Source organism: Aphelocoma coerulescens, assembly GCF_041296385.1.
Source record: "Aphelocoma coerulescens isolate FSJ_1873_10779 chromosome W unlocalized genomic scaffold, UR_Acoe_1.0 ChrW_unloc_scaf_1, whole genome shotgun sequence".
Lineage (NCBI taxonomy): Eukaryota > Metazoa > Chordata > Aves > Passeriformes > Corvidae > Aphelocoma > Aphelocoma coerulescens.
The window spans coordinates 13,074,958-13,099,662 of NW_027184080.1; the positions used below are offsets into that span (position 1 = coordinate 13,074,958).

Genomic DNA, 24,705 nt, shown 5'->3' on the forward strand with positions numbered 1-24,705 from the left:
AGGAAATCGCTCACGCCGTAGCCCTTGGCCCAGTCAGGACAGGACCAGAGGTGAAGAACGTGCTCTACTCTGCAGCCGGGAGCCATGGTCTTTCCTGGAGCCTCTGGCAGAAGGTGCCTGGTGAGACTCGGGGCTGACCACTGGGATTCTGGAGCCGAAGCTACAGAGGATCTGAAGCCAACTACACTCCCACAGAGAAGGAAATCCTGGCCGCTTATGAAGGACTCAAAGCAGCCTCTGAGGTAATCGGCACTGAGGCACAACTCCTCCTGGCACCCCAACTACCGGTGCTGGGGTGGATGTTCAAAGCAGAGGTTCCCTCTATCCACCATGCCACCAATGCCACATGGAGCAAATGGATTGCTCTCATCACACAGTGTGCCCATATTGGAAACCTGAATCGCCCTGGGATTCTAGAAATTTTAACAAACTGGCCTGAAGGTGAGACTTTTGGATTATCTTCTGAAGAAGAGGAAGAGCAAGTGACTCGTGCTGAGGAAGCCCCACCATATAATGAGCTACCAGAGACTGAAAGACATTTTGCCCTCTTCACTGGTGGTTCCTGCCGAATTGTAGGCGCTAACCGGAAGTGGAAAGCTGCAGTATGGAGCCCCACACGACGAGTTGCACAAGCTACCGAGGGACAAGGTGTATCGAGTCAGGTTGCAGAGCTTAAAGCCGTCCAGCTGGCTTTGGATATTGCTGAACGAGAGAAGTGGCTCTATCTCTACACCGACTTGTGGATGGTAGCTAATGCTCTGTGGGGATGGCTGGTTCACTGGAGAAAAGCCAACTGGCAGCGCAGAGGGAAACCCATCTGGGCCGCTGAGATTTGGCAGGACATCGCCGCCCAAGTAGAGAAGCTGACCATGAAGGTTCGACACGTGGATGCGCACGTACCCAAGAGTCGGGCTAATGAAGAACATCGCAACAATGAGCAGGTGGACCGAGCTGCCAAGGTGAAAGTATCACAGGTGGATCTGGACTGGCAGCACAAGGGAGAATTATTCCTAGCTCGTTGGGCCCATGATGCCTCTGGTCATCAGGGGAGAGATGCAACATACCAATGGGCCCGTGACCGAGGGGTGGACCTTACCATGGACAGCATCTCACAGGTCATCCACAGTTGTGAGACCTGTGCTGCAATCAAGCCTCTGTCGTACGGCGGACGATGGTCAAAGTACAGGTATGGGGAAGCCTGGCAAGTTGATTACATCACCCTTCCCCAAACCCGCCAAGGCAAGCGCTACGTGTTGACCATGGTTGAAGCAACCACTGGATGGCTGGAGACCTACCCTGTGCCTCATGCTACAGGCCCGAACACCATCTTGGGCCTGGAAAAGCAAGTCCTGTGGAGACATGGCACCCCTGACAGGATCGAGTCAGACAACGGGACTCATTTTAAGAACAGCCTCATCAACACCTGGGCCAGAGTACACGGTATCGAATGGATATATCACATTCCTTATCACGCACCAGCTGCTGGAAAAGTTTAACGCTGCAATGGACTACTTAAAACCACCCTAAAGGCACTTGGTGGGGGGACCTTAAAAAATTGGGAAGTGAACTTAGCAAAAGCCACCTGGATGGTCAATACCCGAGGGTCCATCAATCGAGCTGGTCCTGCCGAGTCTGAACCCTTGCACACAGTGGATGGAGATAGAGTCCCTGTGGTACACCTGAGAGGTATTTTAGGAAAGACTGTTTGGATTAATCCCACCTCAGGAAAAGGCAAACCCATCCGTGGGATTGTCTTTGCTCAAGGTCCTGGTTGCACTTGGTGGGTAATGCAGAAAGATGGGGAAACCCGTTGTGTACCACAAGGAGACCTAATCTTAGGTGAGAACTGTGTGTAGGGTTTCATTGTATACATATATATGTATATATATAAATATGTGTGTGTATGTGTGTATGTATATACATATATATCTATGTGTGTGTGTGTGTAGAGTTTAAAGAAGGTATTGATTTGGGATGATGTAGATGGTAATAGAAGAAGGGGTGGATAATGTCCTGGGTTGAAGTGTATTCTATTACCATCCTCATGAGCTGTGGAAATCAGGTGGGGCAGTGTTTCCTTGCCTCCTCCCCCCAGACTATCTTGCTGTTAATGGCCCATCATTGTCCTGCTGCATGACTCAGAGATAACTCCCTCCAGACTATCTTCTGTTAATGAGCCTAATCAACACTTGGCCTCATGACTCATTACCCCATTGTGAGATGCTCCACCCAGAGGGAGGAACCAAGCATCCCATTGTGGATATGATCTGAGACTGAGCACCCGAGACTACCCTTCTCCACTGTGTCTCCAGAGGACAGGAGCTACAGAGCCTCCACCGGACCTTCTGAGGAAGAGCAGACCTTTTTTATTCTACAGGATCACCACTTCAGAGGACTGCAACCACCACCCTGCCTAACCAGAACTCAGGTTGTATCTTGACTCTGTCAGTTTGAACCAGTGTTTTCTTTTAGTCTTTCTTTTTTTTTCCCCCTTTTCTTTGATTTTTCCACATTAAATTGTTATTCTGACTTGGTGCCTCCCACTGGTTTGTTTCCAAACTAGTACAATATTCCTGAGTACAGCCAGATTGTAAGCCCTCTCTACCTGGTTACCCGCAAGAAGAATGATTTCCACTGGGGCCCTGAACAGCAGCAAGCCTTTGCCCAGATCAAGCAGGAAATCGCTCATGCGGTAGCCCTTGGCCCAGTCAGGACAGGACCAGAAGTGAAGAATGTGCTCTACTCTGCAGCCGGGAACAACGGCCTGTCCTGGAGCCTTTGGCAGAAGGTGTCTGGTGAGACTTGAGGTCGACCACTGGGATTTTGGAGCCGAAACTACAGAGGGTCTGAAGCCAACTACACTCCAACAGAGAAGGAAATCCTGGCAGCTTATGAAGGACTCAAAGCCGCCTCTGAGGTAATCGGCACTGAGGCACAACTCCTCCTGGCGCCCCAACTACCGGTGCTGGGGTGGATGTTCAAAGCAGAGGTTCCCTCTATCCACCACGCCACCAATGCCACATGGAGCAAATGGATTGCTCTCATCACACAGCGTGCCTGTATCGGACAACTGAATCGCCCTGGAATTTTGGAAATAATCACAAACTGCCCTGAAGGTGAAAACTTTGGTCTCGCTGATGAAGAAGAACAAAAGACACGTGCTGAAGAAGCTCCACCGTACAACCAACTGCCATCAGAAGACACACGCTACACTCTTTTCACCTACGGTTCTTGTCGCATCGTAGGGATGAAACGAAAGTGGAAAGCAGCCGTATGGAGTCCCACACGACGGGTTGCAGAAGCTACTGAAGGAGAAGGTGGATCAAGCCAACTCGCTGAACTCAAAGCTGTTCAACTAGCCCTGGACATTGCTGAAAGAGAGAAGTGGCCAACGCTCTACCTCTACACCGATTCATGGATGGTAGCTAATGCTCTGTGGGGATGGCTAGAAAAGTGGAAAAAAGCTAATTGGCAGTGTAGGGGAAAACCAATCTGGGCTGCTGAAGAGTGGAAAAACATCGCTGCCCGAGTCAAAAAGCTAGTTGTGAAAGTCCGCCATGTAGATGCCCATGTCCCCAAGAGTAGGGCTAATGAGGAACACCAAAACAACGAGCAGGTAGATCAGGCTGCAAAGGTAGAAGTGTCACAGGTAGACTTGGACTGGAAACACAAGGGAGAGTTGTTCCTAGCTCGATGGGCCCCTGATGCCTCCGGCCATCAGGGCAGCGATGCCACCTATAAGTGGGCACGAGACCGAGGGGTGGATCTAACCATGGACAGTATCTCCCAGGTTATCCATGACCATGAGACATGTGCTGCAATCAAGCAGGCCAAGCGGGTGAAGCCCCTGTGGTATGGTGGGCGGTGGTCCAAATACAAGTATGGGGAGGCCTGGCAGATTGATTACATCACACTGCCTCAAACCCACCAAGGCAAGCGCTATGTGCTCACAATGGTAGAAGCGACCACTGGATGGCTGGAGACCTACCCTGTGCCTCATGCTACAGCCCGGAACACCATCCTGGGCCTCGAAAAGCAAGTCCTTTGGAGGCATGGTACCCCTGAGAGAATTGAATCTGACAATGGGACTCATTTTAAGAACAGCCTTATAAACACCTGGGCTAGAGAACATGGCATTGAGTGGGTGTACCATATCCCTTACCATGCACCAGCTGCAGGCAAAGTCGAACGGTGCAATGGATTGTTGAAAACCACTTTGAAGGCACTAGGTGGGGGAACTTTCAAAAATTGGGAACAGCATCTAGCAAAGGCCACCTGGTTAGTTAACACCCATGGTTCCACCAATAGAGCTGGTCCAGCCCAATCTGAATCCCTGCATACAACAGATGGAGATAAGGTCCCAGTAGTGCATGTGAGAGGTCTGTTAGGAAAGACTGTGTGGATAAATTCTGCCTCGAGTACAGACAAACCCACCCGTGGGGTTGTCTTTGCTCAGGGACCTGGTTGCACATGGTGGGTAATGCAGAAAGACGGAACAACACGTTGTGTACCGCAGGGAGATCTGATTGTTGTGTGAAAACCACCTGTAGTGTGAAATGCTTGTATACCCCTGCTTGCTGATTGTCACTGTCACTGTTTGTATATAGCTGTGTATATATATATAAATGTGTGTGTAGAATTAAAATATCTTAGTTTGGGCATTGAGCCAACAATATGGGATAAGGGGTGGAATGTCTTGGGGTGACGTTATGATGTGTATCCCATATCACTGCCTATGCCCAGAAATTAATTTCTGTGTCTTTCTATGCCTCTAAACTGAGCCTGAGAGGGGGAAGGAAAAAACTGAGCAAAACTTTTTCAGGGCAGTTTGCAGCTTGTTCAAGGTCACACAGAGATAGCAGGGTTTTTTTTCCCAGCTGCAGCAGGGGAGCGAGGAAGCACCCAGCTTGCTGCTTTCCAGTCAGCTTTTGGCCAGTTGTTTCGGTTTCTTGTTCTCCGGAGAGAGAGAGAGAGACTGAGAGTTGGACTTTGCTTTTCCTTGTCTGGAATTCCGAATTTTCTCCCTTTTCTACTGGACTGCTTTCAACCTCAGAGCACATCGGGAGGACTTTCCATCGGGCACAGAGGGCCTGGCCCTGGCCCAAGCCCCAGCGCCGAGGAGACCAAAGGGAGGACTCTTAACACTTTCCCAGGTTTTTCCTCCACAGTGAAACATTTTATTATTTAGCCTTATTTTCCTTTTCCCATGTGTTTGGTAAATAAATAGTTTTATCTCCTTCACTTTCCTTCGAGGAAAATTTATTTTTTCCCGAACCTGGGGGGGAAGGGGTGGTTGTGCCTTCTCTCAGAGGATATATTTCTAAATTTGGCCAAACCGGAACAGGCCTCCAGAGGCAGTTATGGGGAATGTCCACAAAAGCCCATCCCTACAGGGGGTGCATAGAGTTTTATAGGTTTAATAAATTAGTGTAATTGACAAAAAAGCACCAATTAGGAGCACAAGTGGTGAGGCAATTTCCCCCCCCCCCCCCCCCGGTCAAGCCCCTTCTAATTCTTCCCCCCCTCAGTACTAGTTGTACTGTTTATTTCGAAGAGTTGTTATCAACCTTGGTAGCCAGGAAGAAGCAAGATAGCATAGGGGCCTTTTACCCCCCAGGGCTTGGAGCTCTGGAATTTGTTTTGTCAGAAAGAGAAACCTAGGGAAAGGGCATGGAAAAGTACTGGGAAAACTAGCCACTAATACAATAGGCTACAATATATGTGTAAAGAATACAGAGAATATATAAGGGGAAAAAAGGCAAAAACCAAAACAGCATCAGAGGATTCTTTGGTTACAGACTGTTTTGAATGGGAGTTATTAGGCAAATGCTGGTTTCTGTTGTATTAAATTTGACTTCCTGAGCTCTTTGTTAAAGCTTTTATATAGTGCTTTTCATCTTTTGATTTTGAAACATATTACAAAGGCTGAACTTGTTACCCCTTTTTGCAAGTAGAAAAATCAAATTTTCAAGAGGGAGAATGACTTGCATTTCAGACAGGAAGCCAGTGGGAACTCGATTAAAAATCGTTTTCTGTTTGTATTATTGAGGGATTGAACTGCTAGTTTGTTTGTTTGTTTTAGGCAATAATTTTCCAGCCCTACTTTCTTTAAGAAACTGTGTCTGTCTCAGTTATGCTTTGCTGTCCCCTCTTCCTGTAAATTTTGGACCATGTTAGCCAGTTTCAGCTGAGATTTGGAGAAGCAGCTCAGAAATAATTGCATTTCACCAGTTTTGTCAAAACATGGGAAAAAGGAAAAATAAGGTTGTGAGAATGTCCTGGTGATCTCATCAGCCGAACTCATCCCGCTAGACACAGAATCCATAGAGTAGTGAGGTCTTTGAAAGGCCGAACCAAAGGACACAGAAGTCTATAGAGACCAAAGCTATTTAAGATTTTTAGGAAACTGAATTTCAATAGATCTGAAGACAGTTATTTTTAAGTTACTGTCTTTTCCCCCTTACATTTTGCAGCTTTTTGAATGAGGAACACTTACAAGGAAAAAAATAGCACCATAAATTTGATGTGGCTTCAACTCTGCTATTATTTCTTGGGTGGCTGTAGTTCATCTGTTTCTTTTGCACTGTCTGGGAAATTTCAAATAATTGAGATCTCTTTCTTTTTATGTTACAAAATGTCTTTCATATTCTGCAGTAACTGACAAATTACCACAGTAACACTAGCTACTTCTGTTTTAATTTAATCACTTTACAGAATTATGAATACTTATTGGTGTCACATCCCACTCCTAAGAGGAAGGGAGCCCCCAAGATTCATAGATGCCTGTGGTTGAAAAGGAACGGCAAAAGCTAGAAGGGTCTGAAAAAGCTTACAAAGTTTTATTATCAAATCATACAATTGGCGTGGAAATTGGTATAAGTTTTGCCCTTATCTTCTAGTAGTAAGAGAAATAAAAGAAAAGAAGGAATAGAGAGAGAGTGAAAGAGAGATCAGGTAGGAGAGGAAAGGAGATCACCAGTCCTGGTTCCAGGGTCGATCCAGCTGATGGGGTGTTCAAGGTCCTGGAGGCACCATCCAGGCTTTGTGGGGTACCTTTTTATAGAAAGGTTTTCCTTGTCTTGGGATTGATTAGGTTTCTTGCTCTCCATATCAATGAAGTAGCATGTACAGTCTGCTCTTCTAAGCCTTTCTGGAAATGGGTCAGGGGGCTTTGAGGGTCTTTGGTGGTCTCGATCCTCCTCTATTGGATTGACCTTCTGTCCACAGTTCATGTCCATTTGTTGACCCCACTTCTGTGCTTGCACTGTCCTTTATGGTGTGAAGTCACCGTGGACCAGAACAGGGAAGTGGGCCCCAGAAAGGTGCTCTCCTACCTTTGTATGGCCTTCCTCTCCAGCCACATCCTGTTCTAACTTGCCCACTTGCACTGCTATCAGTGTTTGAGACATAGCAGTGCATTAACTCCTTGTTGTCCAGGCTTCTACAATTGGTTATTTTTAATTAATCTATTTTCTGAAGGATGTGTTTTCAACTTACATGAAGACCAAAGCTTACACTGTTTTTAGTGAAAATAAAATAAGATAATTCAGGTTATAGAATTTAAAAAATGTGGGGTAAAAGCACTAAATATATTTATTGTTTATTGGGGCAGTTTGGACAAATTTGGAGGAAAAATATCCTCTGATAGAAGGCAGGTTACAACCATCCTTCCCCTACCAGGTTTGGGAAAAAATAAATTTTCCTCAGAGGAAAGTGAAAGAGATAAAAACTATTTCTTTAACAAACACACAGGAAAAGGATAATAATATTAAATAATAAAACTTCTTGCTGTGGAGAGAAACCTGGGAAAATTTCAGAGTCCTTCTGTAGATGTAGTCTCTCCCTCCTTGGAGCTGGGTCGTGGGCCCACCTCCAGGGCCTCGCTGGAAAATTGTCCCAAAGTGTTCTGATGTTGAAACAGTCCAGAAGAGAAGAAGGGGAAAAAAACCCCACAAAGTTCCAGGAAAACACAGTTCAACTCTCCATCTCCCTCCAGATAAAAAAGAGCTGAAAAACTGTCTGGAAAAAAAAGGGTGCTTCTCCACTCTTGCTGCTTGCTGCCACAGAAGCAGAGGAGTCTCTATCTCTGTGTCCTTGAACAAACTGCTTTGAAGAGTTCACTCGGGTTTTTTCCTCTCCCCCGTCTCAGGCTCAGTTTAAAGGCACGGAAAGACACAAAATTAATTTCTGGGCATAGAGCAGCGATAGGGGATACACATCATAAAGTCACCCCAAGACATTTATTCTCAAAAATATCAGGAGAAATGGAGAGGGCGAATATTGTTCTAAGAATCATAAATGTATTTTATATTCTTTTACACAGATTGACTTGGAGAGCATATTTTCACTTAACCGAGATCTTGCACCTGATGAAGATATTGAACCTAGTCCAGAGACACCACCACCTACTTCAGCAGCTAAAGTAAACAAAATTGTGAAGGTTGGTAATACCTATGCAACATGTTCATATTAAACTTTCAGTACTCCTATACATATTGTTATGCTTGAATTTTTAAATCTAACTTTTGTGTCTGTGGAGCTACTTGATAACTGTGTTCCTTTCTTTTTCCTATGGTGAATAGGGGTTTCTAACAATTTTCTAAGAACAGGTTTGGCAGAGAGGGAGTTGGGGACTGTCGGGTCACCACTTGTCGTTTCTCGCGCTTCACGTGTCGGAGGAAAATAACTTTTCAGGGATGGGACTATGCAACTACACGAATTTATTGTTTAAAATAACAAACGCATCAGTCGAGGCGTGAGATTTTACAACACATACGAGTAATGGCGACTAGTCACAAGATTTAGGGTTACATCGTAATTTATAACTTTCTAATCCAATAGATACTTAAAACGACACTTTGTTTTAGATTAATGACCTATCACCTGTGGCACTTCTCACTGCAATGCAGCTTATGTTTTGACCAATAACTTCTCATGTCACGTACACACAGATGTCTCTCTTATACCATCTAAATTCTTAACTTAAACTATATAAAATCACACTATTATATTTTAAAACCCTTCACCAAAACACCCAGTGTACAATTTTACTTATAATGATAGGAACACAAGTTTGTAATCCTTTTGCGTAAAGTCCACAAATCTCTGTCAATTAAGCCAGACCTAGTCTCTTCCAGGGTTGTAAATCAAAGCCTCCTTTAATTGCAGGAGTTTCTACTCCTCTGTCTCCCACAGGGGACTAATATTTATATAACTAAATATATCTCAAGGAAAAATATAGAAAATGTTTTGGAGGTTGTTTTGAAACAGTATGCATAGTTCAAGCAGTCTTCACCCTGGGCTCTTATGGGAAGGATTTGGCTGCAATCACCTCTGTATTGCTGATGTCATGTTATTTTTACTCACTGGAAAGAAGCAGAGGTGGGGCTGCAGTTTACTTTTTCAATAATAAGGTGATCAAATAACAGAGATTTCTTTCTTTTACAGAGTCGACGAACCATGGCACCTATTAAGAATGACACTCCTGCCAGAGATAACAGAGGTAAATGTCATCTCTTTCCCTTTCAAGGAAGTAAAAAAATATGGGAACATTTTAATCTCCTGCTCATATAACATTTCTTGATAGTTCTGCATTTCTAATTCTAACCCTATGGGTTATTTCTCACTTTACAGTTAATAGCTAAAAATCTACAAAAATGCTCAAATATCACAGGAGGATAAGTGAAAAGTTTATATTGGATGAATATAGATGCATCTAATAACAGGAGAAAGAATAGTTATTTCTTATTGTTTTAATTTTCTTTCCTGCATTAAAGTTAGCTCGTACTGATGATGGTGATGATTCTTTTTCCAAACGTTAATCTACTGTCATTAACTCAGGCTAGATTCCATTCCATCTGTTTAAACTTGAAAAACAAATGGTTTTGTACATCTTTTTAAGTGTTCAGACTCTGGTGGATGTTTGGGATCGCTTTCTGCCATTTGCCTCTGAGGGTGTTAAATCAGAAATCTCATGAAAGGGGGATTTTTTTTTTCAAACCAATATGGTTTAAATTTGAAATATCTTCTTGATGGGCTTTTCTCACATCCATATATGTCATCATTTGTAGTAAGTGGCCTGTTTTGTATGGAATAACCCTGTAGCTTGTATTTGAATAGATCCTGTGCATCTTACTATTCACAGTTGGCCTAAGTATTTGTTCTTTGTTTGCCTTATAATTAAACTTTTCTCTGCACACTGTCTTGTTTAGTGTAGTTAATTCATGCTATAAGCTAGATCTTCTATCATATTTGGGATGATCTGGAGATTTGTTTTCTCTCTCCCATTTGATACCTGTTTCCATAGTTTTCTCCATGTTGCACAGAGTGATGGTCTTCATTTGGAATGTCATCTCTAGGCTACTAATCAAAAGTGTTACCTTCACTTTCATACTCTTCTGGCAGATCTTGTTAGGAATATGTACAGGAGAATAGCCATCTCAAGCAGAGCTGCTTGAAGCAACTCTGAAAACCAAAACATTCAGCTCTATCAAAGAAGCTTGCATGTGTGCCACTCTCACTGCATTCACTGGGAACAGACATCACCCTGCATCTTCAGAAATTAGAGTCCATTATCACATATCATAGAATCAATAAGTTTAGCTTTCCAGAATAGTGTCAAAGGGGCTTGTTTATTCCACTTACTGATTGAGCTGCATTTTGCTGCCTTTCATTTCTATCACTCTACTCATCCACACATTGTAGGTTCAATGGGGTGGGACCATTTTGTAACATGTAGAGAATGTGAAACAGTGAGTCCTTTTTTACTGGGTTTTTGTGTATAATTATAATATAAATAAAATTTCAACACTTTAAACTTCAAAACTGCATATCTCCAAGTACATAATTAATTTTATGCACATAATACATTCTATTAATTGTGTAAAGGCGTATTTAAAAATATGCGCATGCAGCATTGGTACTTATTAATTATGTTGTGTTGGTGTATAACACTAGGATAAAAGAAGCTGCATACTGAATGTCTTTATTAATAGACTTTCTACATGTATGGATCCCCCCTCCCTCCCCTCAATAAATTGTTGTGTCTTGAAAGGGGCCTCTTTTTATCTTGTCATAAAGCATTTCAGAATCAGATAGAAATGTTACTCTTCCATATCTAGATGAACTTTGTGCTTTTCATTTGCAGTGGTTGGTTCTGTACGCACACGGCCTACTCAGCTTCCTGAACAGTCTTCCTCCTCACAACAGAATGGTAGTGTTTCAGATATATCTCCAGTTCAAGCTGCAAAAAAGGAATTTGGACCCCCTTGTATGTAAACTGTGTATCAAGGATTCATTCATTCTGGGCATTGCATGTACATTTTTTTCAATTATGTTGTTGTCCATAAATGACAAATGTTCTATATATGCAGTTGCCTGTAGGCTTCCTCAAGAAGCTTTTTCAGAGTTCTGTGGCTAAACAAATGTTCACTTTTGTCATAGTGGTTCTTTCTGTCAAATTTATTTTTCCTTTATCTCTTTTTAACTATGACAGTGGTTTTCTTTTCATTTACCTGGGCTTTCTTTTAATTCACACCAAGAGATCACATGTATCCAAATATCATCACATGTCCAAATATTTTTGAGGGTCATTGTTATATTTTTGGTTCTGTAATGATTGTCCCATTAGTATGGCTTTCTTGCATTCGTTTATTATATACATTTTAGAAATTAAATTGCTGTAATTATTTTGTACTAATACTGATATGCTTCAAAAGAATTGCTATAAATAAAAGCATTTTAATTATTCATAAATTAATAAAATTGAAATGTTATAGTATAAATACTAAATTCATGCAACATTTAAAATATTTTTAAATTATATTTTCTTTAAGCACGTAGAAAATCCAATTGTGTAAAAGAGGTTGAAAAACTGCAAGAGAAACGTGAAAAAAGACGGTTACAGCAGCAGGAACTTAGAGAAAAAAGAGCTCAGGTTAGTATTTTTAGCTCAGATGGAAAATGTATATCAGGAAAAGAAGTTGTTTGCAAAATTATGTACTTTTTTTCAGTCTTCAACAATTTTTATGAACTGTAATAATCTTGAAATGAAATGCTTTCATCCTGTATGCTGTTTTGATAAGTATTTTGGTACATGGTTGCATTGCTTTGATAACTATTTCTTTAGTCAGTTTCCACCTCTTTTCTTTCCTACAGAAATAATTGCTTACAATTGTTTAGCATTGTGTGTTATTTAAAAATGAAGTCCTGATGATAGCTAATACTTAAGGAAAATATATTGATGAAAATAATCAAATATTTGGCATTTAGATATGGCTGTTATTCTACAGGAGGTATTAATAGAATCATAGAATGGTTAAGATTGGAAAAGGCCTCTAAGATTACCAAGTCTAACCATCAACCTAGCATCACTGTGTTCACCACTAAACCATGCCCTCAAGTGCCACATCCACATGTTTTTTGAACACTTCCAGAGATGGTAATTCTAACACTTCCCTGGGCAGCATGTTCCAATGTTTGACAACCCTTTCCATGAAAAAATGTTTTGAGGCCATTTTCTCTTGTCCTGTCACTTGTTACTTGGGAGAAGAGGCCAACGCCCACCTCACCACAACCTCCTGTCAGGGAGTTGTAAAGAGCAATAAGGTCCCCCTGAGCCTTCTTTTCTCCACACTGAACTCCCCCCCAGCTCCCTCAGCTGCTCCTCATCAGACTTGTGCTCCAGACCCTTCCCCATCTCTGTTGTCCTTCTCTGGATGCACTCCAGCACCTCAATGTCTTTTTTGTTGTGAGGGGCCCAAAACTGAACACAGGATTCCAAGTGCAGCCTCACCAGTGCTGAGTACAGGGGGACGGTCACTGCCCTGGTCCTGCTGGCCACACTATTGCTGACACAAGCCAGGGTGCCATTGGCCTTCTTGGCCACCTGGGCACATGCTGGCTCATGTTCAGCTGCTGTTGACCAGCACCCCCAGGTCCTTTTCACAGAATTGGTAAGGTTGGAAGGGACCACAATGGGGTCTTCTGGTCCAACCTCCCTGCTCAAGCAAGGTCATCCCAGAGCACATTACACAGGATTGAATTCAGGTGGTTCTTGAATATCTCCACTGAGGGAGACCACAACCTCTCTGGGCAATCTGTTCCTGTGCATGGTCACCAGCACAATAAAGAAGTTCTTCCTTATATTCAGGTGGAACTTCCTGTGCATCAGTTTCTGCCCATTGCATCTTGTCCTATTGCTTGGCACCACCGAGAAGACCCTGACTTGAGCCTCTTGGCACCCACCCTTTAGATATTTATATACATTGATGGGGTCCCGTCTCAGTCATCTCTTTTTGAGGCTGAACAGGCCAAACTGCCTCAGCCTTTCATTGTAAAAGAGATGCTCCGGTCCCTTAATCATCTTTGTCGCCCTCCAATGGACCCACTCCAGGATCTCCATGTCCCTCTTGTACCAAGGAGCCCAGAACTGGACACACCACTCCAGATGTGGCCTCATTAGGGCTGATGAGAGCAAGCTCAGTGCTGTGGTTGGTACACCTGAAGGACTGGATGCCATCCAGAGGGACCTGGACAAGCTCAAGAAGTGGGCGCATGGGAACCTCATGAGGTTTAACAAGACCAAGTGCAAGGTGCTACACCTGGGTTGGGGCAACCCCCAGTATCAATCCAGGCTGGGGGATGAACTGATTGAGAGCAGCTCTGGAGAGAAGGACTTGGGCGTGCTGGTGGATGAGGTTGGACACGAGCTAACAATGTGCACTGGCAGCCTGGAAAGCCAACCATGTCCTGGGCTGCATCAGAAGCATGGCCAGCAGGTTGAGGGAGGTGATTCTGCCCCTCTGCTCTGGTGAGACCCCACCTTGAGTACTGCATCCAACTCTGGGGTCCCCATGACAGGAAGGACATTGACCTGTTGAAGCAAGTCCAGAGGAAGGCACCAAGTTGATTAGAAGAATGGAGCACCTCTCCTATGAGGAAAGGCTGAGAGAATTGGGTTTGTTCAGCTTGGAGAGGAGAAGGCTCTGGAGTGACCTAATTGTGGCCTTCCAGTACCTGAAGGGAGCGTACAAGAGAGATGGAGAAGGACTTTTTAGAAGAGCATGGAGTGACAGGACAAGGGGGAATGGCTTCAAACTGAGAGTAGGTTTAGATTAGATATTAGGAAAAAATTCTTGACTGTGAGGGTGGTGAGGCACTGGAACAGATTGCCCAGAGGACTTGTGGATGCCCCATCTGGAAGTGTTCAAGGCCAAGATGGATAGAGCTCTGAGCAACCTGGTCTAGTGAAAGGTGTCCCTATCCATGGCAGGAGGGTTGGAACTAGATGATCTTTAAGGTCCCTTTCAACCCATGCCATTTTATGATTCTATGAGTAGAGAGGCAGGATCACCTCCCTTGACCTGCTGGAAATGTTCTTCCCAATGCACCCCTGGATACCATTGACCTTCTCGGCCACAAGGGCACTGCTGCCTCGTGGACAGTTTGTTGTCCACCAGGACCCCCAGGTCCTTCTCCGCAGAGCTGCTTTCCAGCAAGTCAGCCACAGTCTGTACTGGTGCCCACGGTTATTCCTCCCCAGGTGCAGGACCCTGCATTTGCCCTTGTTGAATTTCAGATGATTCCTCTCTGCCCATCTCTCCAACCTGTCAAGGTCCTTCTGAAGAGCTGCACAGCACTGTAGGGTATAGGCCACTCCTCCCAGCTTTGTGGCATCAGTAAACTTGCTGAGGAGGCAAACAATACTGGGCCCAGTATTGAACCTTGGGGGACACCGCCAATGACAGGCCTCCAACTAGACCCTGTGCCACTGATCATGATCCTCTGGGATCTACTGTTGAGCCAGTTCTCAACCCACTTCACTGTCCATTCAGTTCACACTTCCTGAGTTTGCCTATAAGGATGATGTGAGAGAGCGTTGAAAGCCTTGCTGAAGTCCAGGTAGACAATATCCGTTGCTCTCCCCTCATCCATCCAGGTAGTTGTTTCATCTTAGAAGGTAATCAGGCTGGTCAAACATGATTTCCCTTTAGTGAATCCATGCTGACTGCTTCTTATCACTTTCTTGTTCTCCATGTGGATAGAGATGGCCTCCAGAATGAGGCACTCCATCCCCTTTCCAGGGATTGAGGTGAGGCTGACTGGCCCGTAGTTCCCTGGGTCCTCCTCCTTGCCCTTTTTGAAGACCAGGGTGACATTTGCTTTCTTCCAGTCCTCAGGCACCTCTCCTGATCTCCACAACCTTTCAAAGATGATCGTGAGGGTCCTCGCTATGATGTCCACCAGCGCTTTCAGCACTCCTGGATGCATCCCCTCAGGGCCCACAGACTTGGATGTCCAGTTTGCCTAGGTGTTCTCTAACCCAATCCTTCTTGACCAAGGGAATGTCTTCTTCCCAACCATTCCTTTACCCTGGTCTCCTGGGTCAGAGATCCCTGAGGGCTGGTCTTATTGGTGAAGACTGATGCAAAAAAGGCATTCAGTACCTCTGCTTTCTCTGTGTCCGCTGTTACCAGGGTCCCCTGTCCATTAAGGAACAGGCCCACATTATCCTTTGTTTTCCTTCTGTTATTGATGTATTTGAAAAAACCCTTTTTGTTATTCTTGACATCCTTGGCCAGACTTAATTCCAGATGGGCCTTGGCCTTCCTCATCTCATTTCTACTTACTCTGACAACCTCTCCCTATTCATTCCAAGTGGCCTGATCTTGCTTCCACCTCCTGTGTGTTTCCTGCTTTTGCATGAGTAATAACAGGAGTTCGTTATTCATCCAGGCAGGTCTCTTGCCCCTTGTGCCCGATTTCTTGCTCATCATCGGGATGCATTGTTCTTGAGCCTGGAGGAAGCAATCCTTGAATATCAACCAACTCTCTTGGACCTCTCTTCCCTGCAGAGTCTGTTTCCATGGGATTCTCCAAAGAAGATCCATGAAGAGGCTAAAGAGCTCTCCTGAAGTCCAGGGTTGTAATCTTACATGATGCCCTGCTTCCTCCTTGCCCGATACTGAACTCCACAATCTCATGGTCACTAGTCCAAAGGCTACCCCCAACCTTTGCATCTCCAACAAGGCCTTCCCTGTTTGTTAGCATAACATTTCCACTGGGCAGCTTTCTAGCCACTCTTCCCCAAGCCTAACCCCCTGCTGCATGGCGTAATTACAGCATTATGATAAATTGTTCTTTATGATGTATGGTGTTTTATAGATCTCTTTGAAACTCATGTTTAAACAGTGATTTTTTCTTTTTCCTTTATACCTGTCTATGCATTTATAAATTAGCTTTGCATAATGCAAACAGTTTGCCAGTAAGTTGTTATAAACTTATGTGAAAGAAATGAAGTTGTTAGTTTTATTTGGTTTGTATGGCCAGGCTTTGGTAGCAGAGGGACTACACGGGTGGCTTCTGAGAGAAGCTGTTAGAAGCTTCCTTCATGTCTGGCAGAGCCAATCCCCGGCAGCTCCAAAGATGAATGTGCTGCTAGCCAAGGCTGGGCCAATTAGAAATGGTGGTAATGCCTCTGCGATAACAGATTTAAGAAGAAAGAAAAAAAAAAGTATTGCACAGTTGCAATTGCAGCCAGAAAAGAGCGGGGTGAGAACATGTGAGAGGAACAACTCTGCAGACACCAAGGTCAATGGAGAAGGAGGGGGAGGAGCTGCTCTAGGCACTGGAGCTGAGATTCCTCTGCAGCCCGTGGTGACCATGGTGAAGGAGGCTAGGCCCCTGCAGCCCATGGATGTCCATGAGGATGAAGAGATCCACCTGCAGCCCGTGGAGGAGATCCATGCTGGAGGAGGTGGATGCCTGGGAGGAGGCTGTGAACCCGTGGGAAGCCTGTGTTGGAGCAGGCTCCTGGTAGGACTTGTGACCCCACTGGGGACCCATGCTGTAGCAGCCTGTGCCTGAAGGACTGCACTCTGTGGAACAGTGACCCATGCTGCAGCAATTTGGGGAGGACTGTTGCCCATGGGATGGACTCGCATTGCAGCAGTTCACGGAGAACTGTTGTCCATGAGGCGGACTCGTGTTGGAGAAGTTCGTGGAGAACTGTCTCCTATGGGAGGGAGCCCACGGTGGAGCAGAGGAAGGACTCCTCCCATCAAGCAGCCGCAGAAACAAAGTATGATTAACTGACCATAACCCCCATTCCCTGTCTCCATGCGCCACTGGGGGAAGGAGGTAGAGCTGGAAAGGAGGGAGGGGTGGGGGGAAGGTGTTTTTAAGGTCTTATTTTTCTTCTGCTGTGATTTTGTTAGTAATAAATTCAATTAATACCTCTAATTCGAGCCTGTTTTGCCCGTGATGGTATTTGATGAGTGATCTCTCCCAGTCCTTATCTCAGTCCATGAACCCTTCATTATATTTTCTTTCCCCTCTCCAGCTGTGGAGGGGAGTGATAGAGCAGCTTTGGTGGGTGCCTGGCATCCAGCCAGAGTCAACCCACTACATTAATCCTTTGAGAAAATCTAATAATATTAAATGACTTGCTGTCGTAGAAGTGTAAAAGCTTTAGCAAAACTACTAGTGTAATCTTGTTGGCAGCCTGTATGTGTGTGTTAGTCTCTCCAAAGAGATACTCCTGTGGTGGGCTGACTGGCCAGATGCCAGGTGCCCACCAAAGCTGCTCTATCACTCCCCTCCTCAGCTGGACAGGGGAGGGAAAATATAACAAAAGGCTCATGGGTTGAGATAAGGGTGGGGAGAGATCACTCACTGATTACCATCATGAGCAAAACAGACTCGACTTGGGGATATTAATTGAATTTATTACCACTCAGAGTAGGATAATGAGAAACAAAACAAATCCTAAAAACCCCTTCCCCCCACCCCTCCTTCATTCCCAGGCTCAACTTTATTTCTGATTCTCTACCTCCTTCCCCTAGTGACACAGGGAGACAGGAATTGGGAGTTATGGTCAGTTCATCACATGTTTCTGCTTCTGCTTCCTTCTCAGGGACAGGACTCCTTCCCCTACTCCAGCATGGGGTCCCTCCTATGTGAGACAGTCCTCCACAAACTTCTCCAACGTAAATCCTTCCCACAGGCTACAGTCCTTCACAAACTGCTCCAATGTGGGTCCCTTTCCATGGGGTGCAGTCTTTCAGGAACAGACTGCTCCAGCATGCATCCCCCACAGGGTCACAAGTCCTGTCAGCAAACCTGCTGCAGCATGGACTTCTCTCTCCACAGGGCCACAGGTCCTGCCAGGAGCCGACTCCAATATGGACTTCAGACAGGGTCACAGCCTCCTTTGGGCATCCACCTGCTCCATAGTGGGTCTCCTTTATGGGCTGCAGGGGCACAGATGTCTCACCATGGTCTTCACCACAGGCTGCAGGGGAATCTCAGCTCTGGCACCTGGAGCACCTCCTCCCCCTCTTTCTCCACTAACCTTGGTGTCTGCAGAGTTGTTCCTCTCACATATTCTTACTCTGCTCTTCTCTGGCCCCAAGTACTTTCATGCAATAATTTTTCCCCCTTTTTAAATATGTTATTACAGAGACATTACCACCATCGCTGATGGGTTCAGCCTTTGCCAGTGGCAAGTCTTGGAGCTGGCTGGCATTGGCTCCATTGGACATAGGGGAAGCTTCTTGCAGCTTCTCACAGAAGGTACCTCTGTAGCCCTCCCTCTACCTAAAACCTGGACATGCAAACCCGATACAACTACCAATCTACTAGTGACATGGGAAATACCATCACCAATTCAGGCAATTTACTTCATGGTTTAATGATTTTTCTAAGTTGACCTAAAATCACTTATTTTGAAATCTTGTTCTCTAATTTCCATCCACTTTAAGAAATGCAAAGCATTACTATGGCTTTATGTGTGAAGAGCAAATAATTGGAGCAAATAATTTGTTTCCTATGTTAAAATTCTTTGATGTGGTACTGATGCCTTGAGGTGGCCACCTAAAAACAGAGACAAGAATAAGAGAATAAAAGTAGGTATTTATTTGAAGGGCCTTCAAAGGTACACCCTGGGCAGTCAAAAGGCTACACCCAAGATGGACAACAGGTCATGGGTTCTTCACACTTTTATAAGCTTGGTCCATTTGCATATCAGGGTTAATTCTCCAACTATAACCTCAGTTAATGATGTAATTACCCCAAGTTTGCCCCCCCTTTAGAGGCTTTAGTTTACATATTTTGGGGCCTGGTGTCCTTGAAGACCAAACCTAGAGAGGCTTGTTATGTCTAACCAGCATGAGAACAGCAGCTAACAGGCCACACGAAACTTCAGAGTTACACACTAGGCAGTACAGGATTTGAAAAATATAAAAGTTAAAACCTAAGGCATCATTCCCCCCCTTTAGAGGCTTGACAAGGCCTCTACCTTGTCGAGACTCTATTCTAAATATTCTAATTATCTATTAATAATATGTGTTTAACAGCAGTATACATCTAACAACAGTATATATATACAAGAATTATAATTACAACTACTATGAACAATTCTTTAATCCAGGGCCAGTTTGGTAACCATGAAATCAGGGTGTGGAAGATATAATCAAAGCTCAGTGTGTTATCTTTGAATGCTAAATACACCCTAAATTTTCTTTTTATCACTTCTGTGACAACCCTTTTCATCCAAGTCTTAAATTTCTGTATTAACAAGTTCTGGTTTTCTTGGTGACTTCTATGTATCTGTGCTTTTTGTTGCTTTGTGTATTCTGTTGTGGTCGTGAAATGCATCAAAAATTAGCCAGGCACTGGCTTCTGGTCAGCAAGACCTTTAAACAGTTTGAAGAATATTAGGCAAATACCTTTTCCATAATAATCAATACCCCTTTCTGAATGTTAGAAGGAAATGTTTCAGCAGGAATACATTTATTATTGACTTACTATAAGTAGTTTTTAGTTCACTGTAGTCAGTACCTAAAGGTACAGTCAACTTCTGATTACCAGGGCACAGTTTTGTCTGAAGTGTGGATCAGCTGTGTTACAGGTTACATGAGCTGGCTCCATTTCAGCTTATTAACCCCAATGCAGTACTTTCTGAAAGTGCCTGTCATCAGATATGATCCAGAAGGAGTTTTAGCTCATTTGTGGGAAACCATGCAAAGTTCAGTAAGGTCTGAGCACCAAAGCTGGCTATGCATAGCGTCAGCAGCATGTCCAGAAATGGGGAAAAAACTAATAGTTGCAGGGACAACTGACAGGAAGAACATTTGCGTGATTCTGCAGTGAACCAGCACAGCCCACAGTAGGCTCAGTAGCTCAGGCTTTGCAAGGTTTAGAGGGGCTCTGTGCATGGCCTCTTATATTTCCATTCACTCAGATACTCATGGTTCAGGTTTACGGACAGGAGATCTTGTGTGCCTGAATATAGCCTTCTGTGTATCATTTGGATTGATTCTGCTTTTTTGGGAGGGTCTAGGAGTGTTAGAACAGTTTCCAATGCATCCAAGTAACTGTAGGAGCTAACCCAGGACCAGCAAGTAGGATCAACCTCCTTTAACCAACTTGGATGCAGCAGGATTGTGTTTAGAGTGGCTGGGGCACCTGCACTGTACTCTGCAGTGTGTTTTGTACCTGTGTAATAGAGTGTATCCATTTCTCTGTTGGACCAATTTTTTTCTCAGATTAAGAAGCACTGACTGTGTATGTTATCTGTTGTGCAATTGTTCAGCTGTGTTTCTTTAATGTAAAGATTCTGGCAAAAAGCAGTAGTCATTTCTTTGTTGAACAGAATTTTAATGACTCCTCAATTCAAAAGTATTTTCTAATACATGCCAACCAAAAATATGAAATAGAAAGTATATAATTGTTTTGCTTTATGACCAGTAAATTAGCCCCATCAGAATAGAAAATGGCATTAAACTTGAAGTTGAGACATTTATGGTGTTTTGGAGAAAAATTAACATTTCAGTTAATGTGTATTTTTTTTACAAATAAAGTTAAAAGTTATTGAAACTAGTTAATTTCAGGAAAAAAGTATATAAGAAATTCTGTTGCTTATTTTCCTAGGATGTTGATGCTACAAACCCAAATTATGAAATTATGTGTATGATAAGAGATTTCAGGGGAAGTTTGGATTATAGACCACTGACAACTGCAGATCCTGTAAGTATCCAAGTGATGTGGAAAATTTTTACTCTTCTGAATTTTGCTCTGTGTCTCCAATTTTTTTGATGTATGTACCTGGCCTTGAACACTTCTACAGCGGGAGCATCCACAAGTTCTCTGGGCAATCTGTGCCTCACCACCCTCACAGTAAAGAATTTCTTCCTAACATCTAATATAAATTTCTCCTCTTTTAGTTTAAAACCATTCCCCCTCATCACTATACTCCCTGCTAGAGTCCCTCCTCATCTTTCCTGTGGGCCTCCTTTAGGTACTGGAAGGCTGCTATAAGGCCTCCCCAGAGCCTTCTCTTCTCCAGGTTGAACATACTCAGCTTTCCCAGCCTGTCTCCATAGCAGAGGTGCTCCAGCCCCCTGATCATCTTCATGGCCTCCTCTGGACTCACTCCAACAGGTTCACGACCTTATGCTGGAAGCCCCAGAGCTGGATGCAGTACTCCAGATACGGTCTGCCAAGAACAGAGTAGAAGGGGAGAATGACCTGCTGGTCAAGCTGATTTTGATGCAGTCTAGGATGTGATTCATCTTCTGGTCTGTGAGCACACATTGCCAGCTCATATTCAGTTTCTCATCCACCTATACCTCCAAGTCCTTCTTGGCAGGGCTGCTTTCAATCTACTCATTGCCCAGACAGTATCCACGTTTGGGATTGCCCTAACCCAGGTGCAGGACCTTGCACTTGGCCTTGTTGGACTTCATGAACTTCACATGGGCCCAACTCTGAAGCCTGTCCAGGTCCCTCTGGATGGCATTCCTTCCCTCCAACATGTCAACCATACCACACAGCTTGGTGTCATCAGCAAAATTGCTGAAGGTGCACTCAATCCGACTGTCCATGTCACCAACAAAGATGTTAAACAGTGCTGGTCCCAATACCAACCTCTGAGGAACATGACTCATCACTGGTCTCCACATGGACATCGAGCCATTGACTGTAACTCTTTGAGTGCAACCATCCAGCCAATTCCTTATCCACCAAATGGTCCATCTGTCAAATCAATGTCTCTCCAGTTTAGAGACCACAACGTTGTTCAGGATAGCATCAAATGCTTTACACTAGTCCAGGTAGATGATGACAGTCGCTTCTCCCTCATCCATCAATGTTGTAACCCCATTGTAGAAGGCCACTAAGTTTGTCAGGCACAGGGTCCAGCGGAAGGCCACAAAGATGATTAGGGGACTGAAGCATCTCTCTTATGGAGAGAGACTGTGGGAGCTGGGCCTGTTTAGTCTAGAGAAGACTGAGTGGGGATCTCATTAATGCATATAAATATCTCAAAGGCAGGTGCCGAGAGAAAGGTGCAAGACTCTTTTCAGTGGTGCCATGTGACAGGATGAGGAGCAATGGCCATAAACTAAAATGCAGAAGTTTCACCTCATCATGAAGAACTTCTTTACACTGAGGGTGGCAGAGCACTGGAACAAGCTGCCCAGGGAGGGCATGGAGTCTCCCTCTCTGGAGACATTCAAAACCCACCTGGACATGTTCCTGTGTAACCTGCTCTGGGTGGCCCTGCCTTGGCAGGGCACTGAGGTGACACTGATTGGTATGTAGTTCCCTGGTCTTCCTTATTTCCCTTTTTAAACATTGGGGTTATGTTTCCCCTTTTCCAGTCATGGGAACTTCACCAGACTGCCACAATTTCTCAAATATGATGGACAGTGGCTTAGCCGCTTGTCTTGGTTTGAAAGACAGGTGTCTGCCAAGGAAGGTGGGAACCTCCCTTGGAATGGAAAATATGACCCCCTTCCCTCCAAATTATTATAACTTTGAAATTAAGGGGCTTTCAGGCAAAGACATGGGAAAAGGAATAACAGTTCTTTACAAGTATGTATATGTATAACAAGGCAAACAAACAACAACGATGGCAGCAACAACAAACAAAACCAAAAACCCAATAACAGCCTTCTCTTGGCTGACAGGCACTTTCCCCTTTGGTGTAGTTACAGTCACAGCTGGCAGGGGCGCTGTTGGCTCCCAGCCGGGCAGGGCAGGTGAGCTGATTCCCCTGCAGCTGCAAGGAGCGCTGTGGCGCGAGTTCAGACGCATCTCTCTCACCTGGTAATGGCAGGCGCAGGCAGTGGAAGATATGGAAAAGGGGCTTCCTTTACAAACTCACCCGGGGAGGGGGGGGGAGTTGGGGGGCAGCCGGTCCCCCTGCCCCTCCCGATAGCGACATGAGCTGTAGCAGGAACCTCAGAAGCAGCAAGATGGAACAGCAGGGATGAGCAGACCCTGGAGTGGCAAACAAAATGTAACAAAAACTCCGCAGCTGTAGCAGGAGCTGCGAGGTGTCCCAGCAGACACAGGGTGCTGGTTACAGTGTAGTGAAGAACCCGGAGCAGTGGCATAAAAACCGGTGGAGCTGGGCAGTGGCAGCCAGGTTCCCGAACACAGCCCGGACTCGCGCCCTCCGGGAAGGGGAAGTGGGTCCGGGTCCCAGGTTTTCCCCTGAGGCACCCAAGTAGATGGTGAGGGTCCTTTCCAGTCAGGTCGGGTGTTAATAAGGTCCCAGTACAACGGCTGTTCTTGCGAGCAAAGGCTCAGCCAAGGTAAGGAAGAAGCAGTTCAGGGCTGGGCTCTGCGGTGGCAGTGGATTCTCCCCGCGGTGAGCAACAGCTCGACCGTCCTCCTCTAATGATGAGAGCGAGAAAGCAAGAGGAGCTGAGCCCAGCCCCTCACCCCCCGGCCAAAATCTCGCGGTATCTCTGCCCTTCCCAAGAGAAAACTCCCCAGGTAAGAGAGTAGCCAGCTGCACCCTTCCCTCCTCTTCCCAGCCACATCTTTTGTTCTCTTAAGTATCGGTAGTTATTGTCTCTTAGCAACAAATGTGAGAAAATTCCCTACGAGAAAGAAAAAAAAAAAAAAAAAGAAAAATCCTAACCTCAGCACCACTTTCTCAGCCAGTTCCCTCAGGACCTATGGATGTATCTCATCAGGTCCCAGGGAACTGTGCACCTTCAGGTTCCTTAGATGGTCTCAAACCTGATCTTCTCCTATGGTAGGTGGTACTTCATTTTCTCAGTCCCTGCCTTTGGATTCTGTGAGTTGGGCAGTGTGACTGGAGCACCTGGCAGTTAAGACCAAGGCAAAAAACTCATAGAGTACGTAAACTTTCTCCATGGCTCAAGTAGCCAGGTTTCCTGTTTTGCTCTTTGGGGCGGAGTTATAGTTTCTTTCATCTTCCTTTCTTGTCCTATGTGCCTGAAGAAACCCTTCTTGTTATTTTTCATGTCCATAGTGAATCGCCCCAAACCGGGCCAAGAGACACTTCAGAGAAGTGGGTATTTGCTTTATTCGGTGCCAGGTGCGTGGGGGATCACTCCTCCTAACACACACACACAGCACTTCATACAGTCCAGGATTATGGGTAAAATTTATGAATATTCATCACATTCCTTGGGATAGGAGTGGTTATACAAATTACTTCTCGGAAGTCATTAGTATCATTAGCATACATGCCACGCGTGTGCTGTGTACCCTGGTGGTCGCACTGAGGAAGGCTCCTCTTCTTCCTCGGGGGTCTTTCTGATGAAGATCAGTAGTCTTCGTCACAATGCACTTTTCACCTTTCTTTCTGGAGCATGGGCAGTCCTTCGTTGGATGATTCAGCGGTTTCTGTGCTGGTTTTCAAAAGATCTTGTTCCTCTTATCTTG

At 44.8% G+C, this 24,705-nt stretch overlaps 1 protein-coding gene across 6 annotated transcripts in view; it reads left to right on the forward strand.

Moving 5' to 3' along the window:
• The window catches only part of LOC138102693 (kinesin-like protein KIF2A), a 226,453-nt gene that overhangs the window by 151,264 nt on the left and 50,484 nt on the right, over nt 1-24,705 (forward strand). For 3 of the 6 annotated variants that reach the window (XM_069000411.1, XM_069000413.1, XM_069000416.1), the window contains 5 exons: nt 8,324-8,440; nt 9,448-9,502; nt 11,147-11,269; nt 11,835-11,935; nt 20,932-21,027. In XM_069000411.1, coding sequence (XP_068856512.1) covers nt 8,324-8,440; nt 9,448-9,502; nt 11,147-11,269; nt 11,835-11,935; nt 20,932-21,027 — 492 coding nt within the window. Of the gene's footprint in view, nt 1-2,151; nt 2,429-8,323; nt 8,441-9,447; nt 9,503-11,146; nt 11,270-11,834; nt 11,936-20,931; nt 21,028-24,705 lie in introns of those variants that run through there. The other 3 variants (XM_069000412.1, XM_069000414.1, XM_069000415.1) reach the window with 2 other exon arrangements.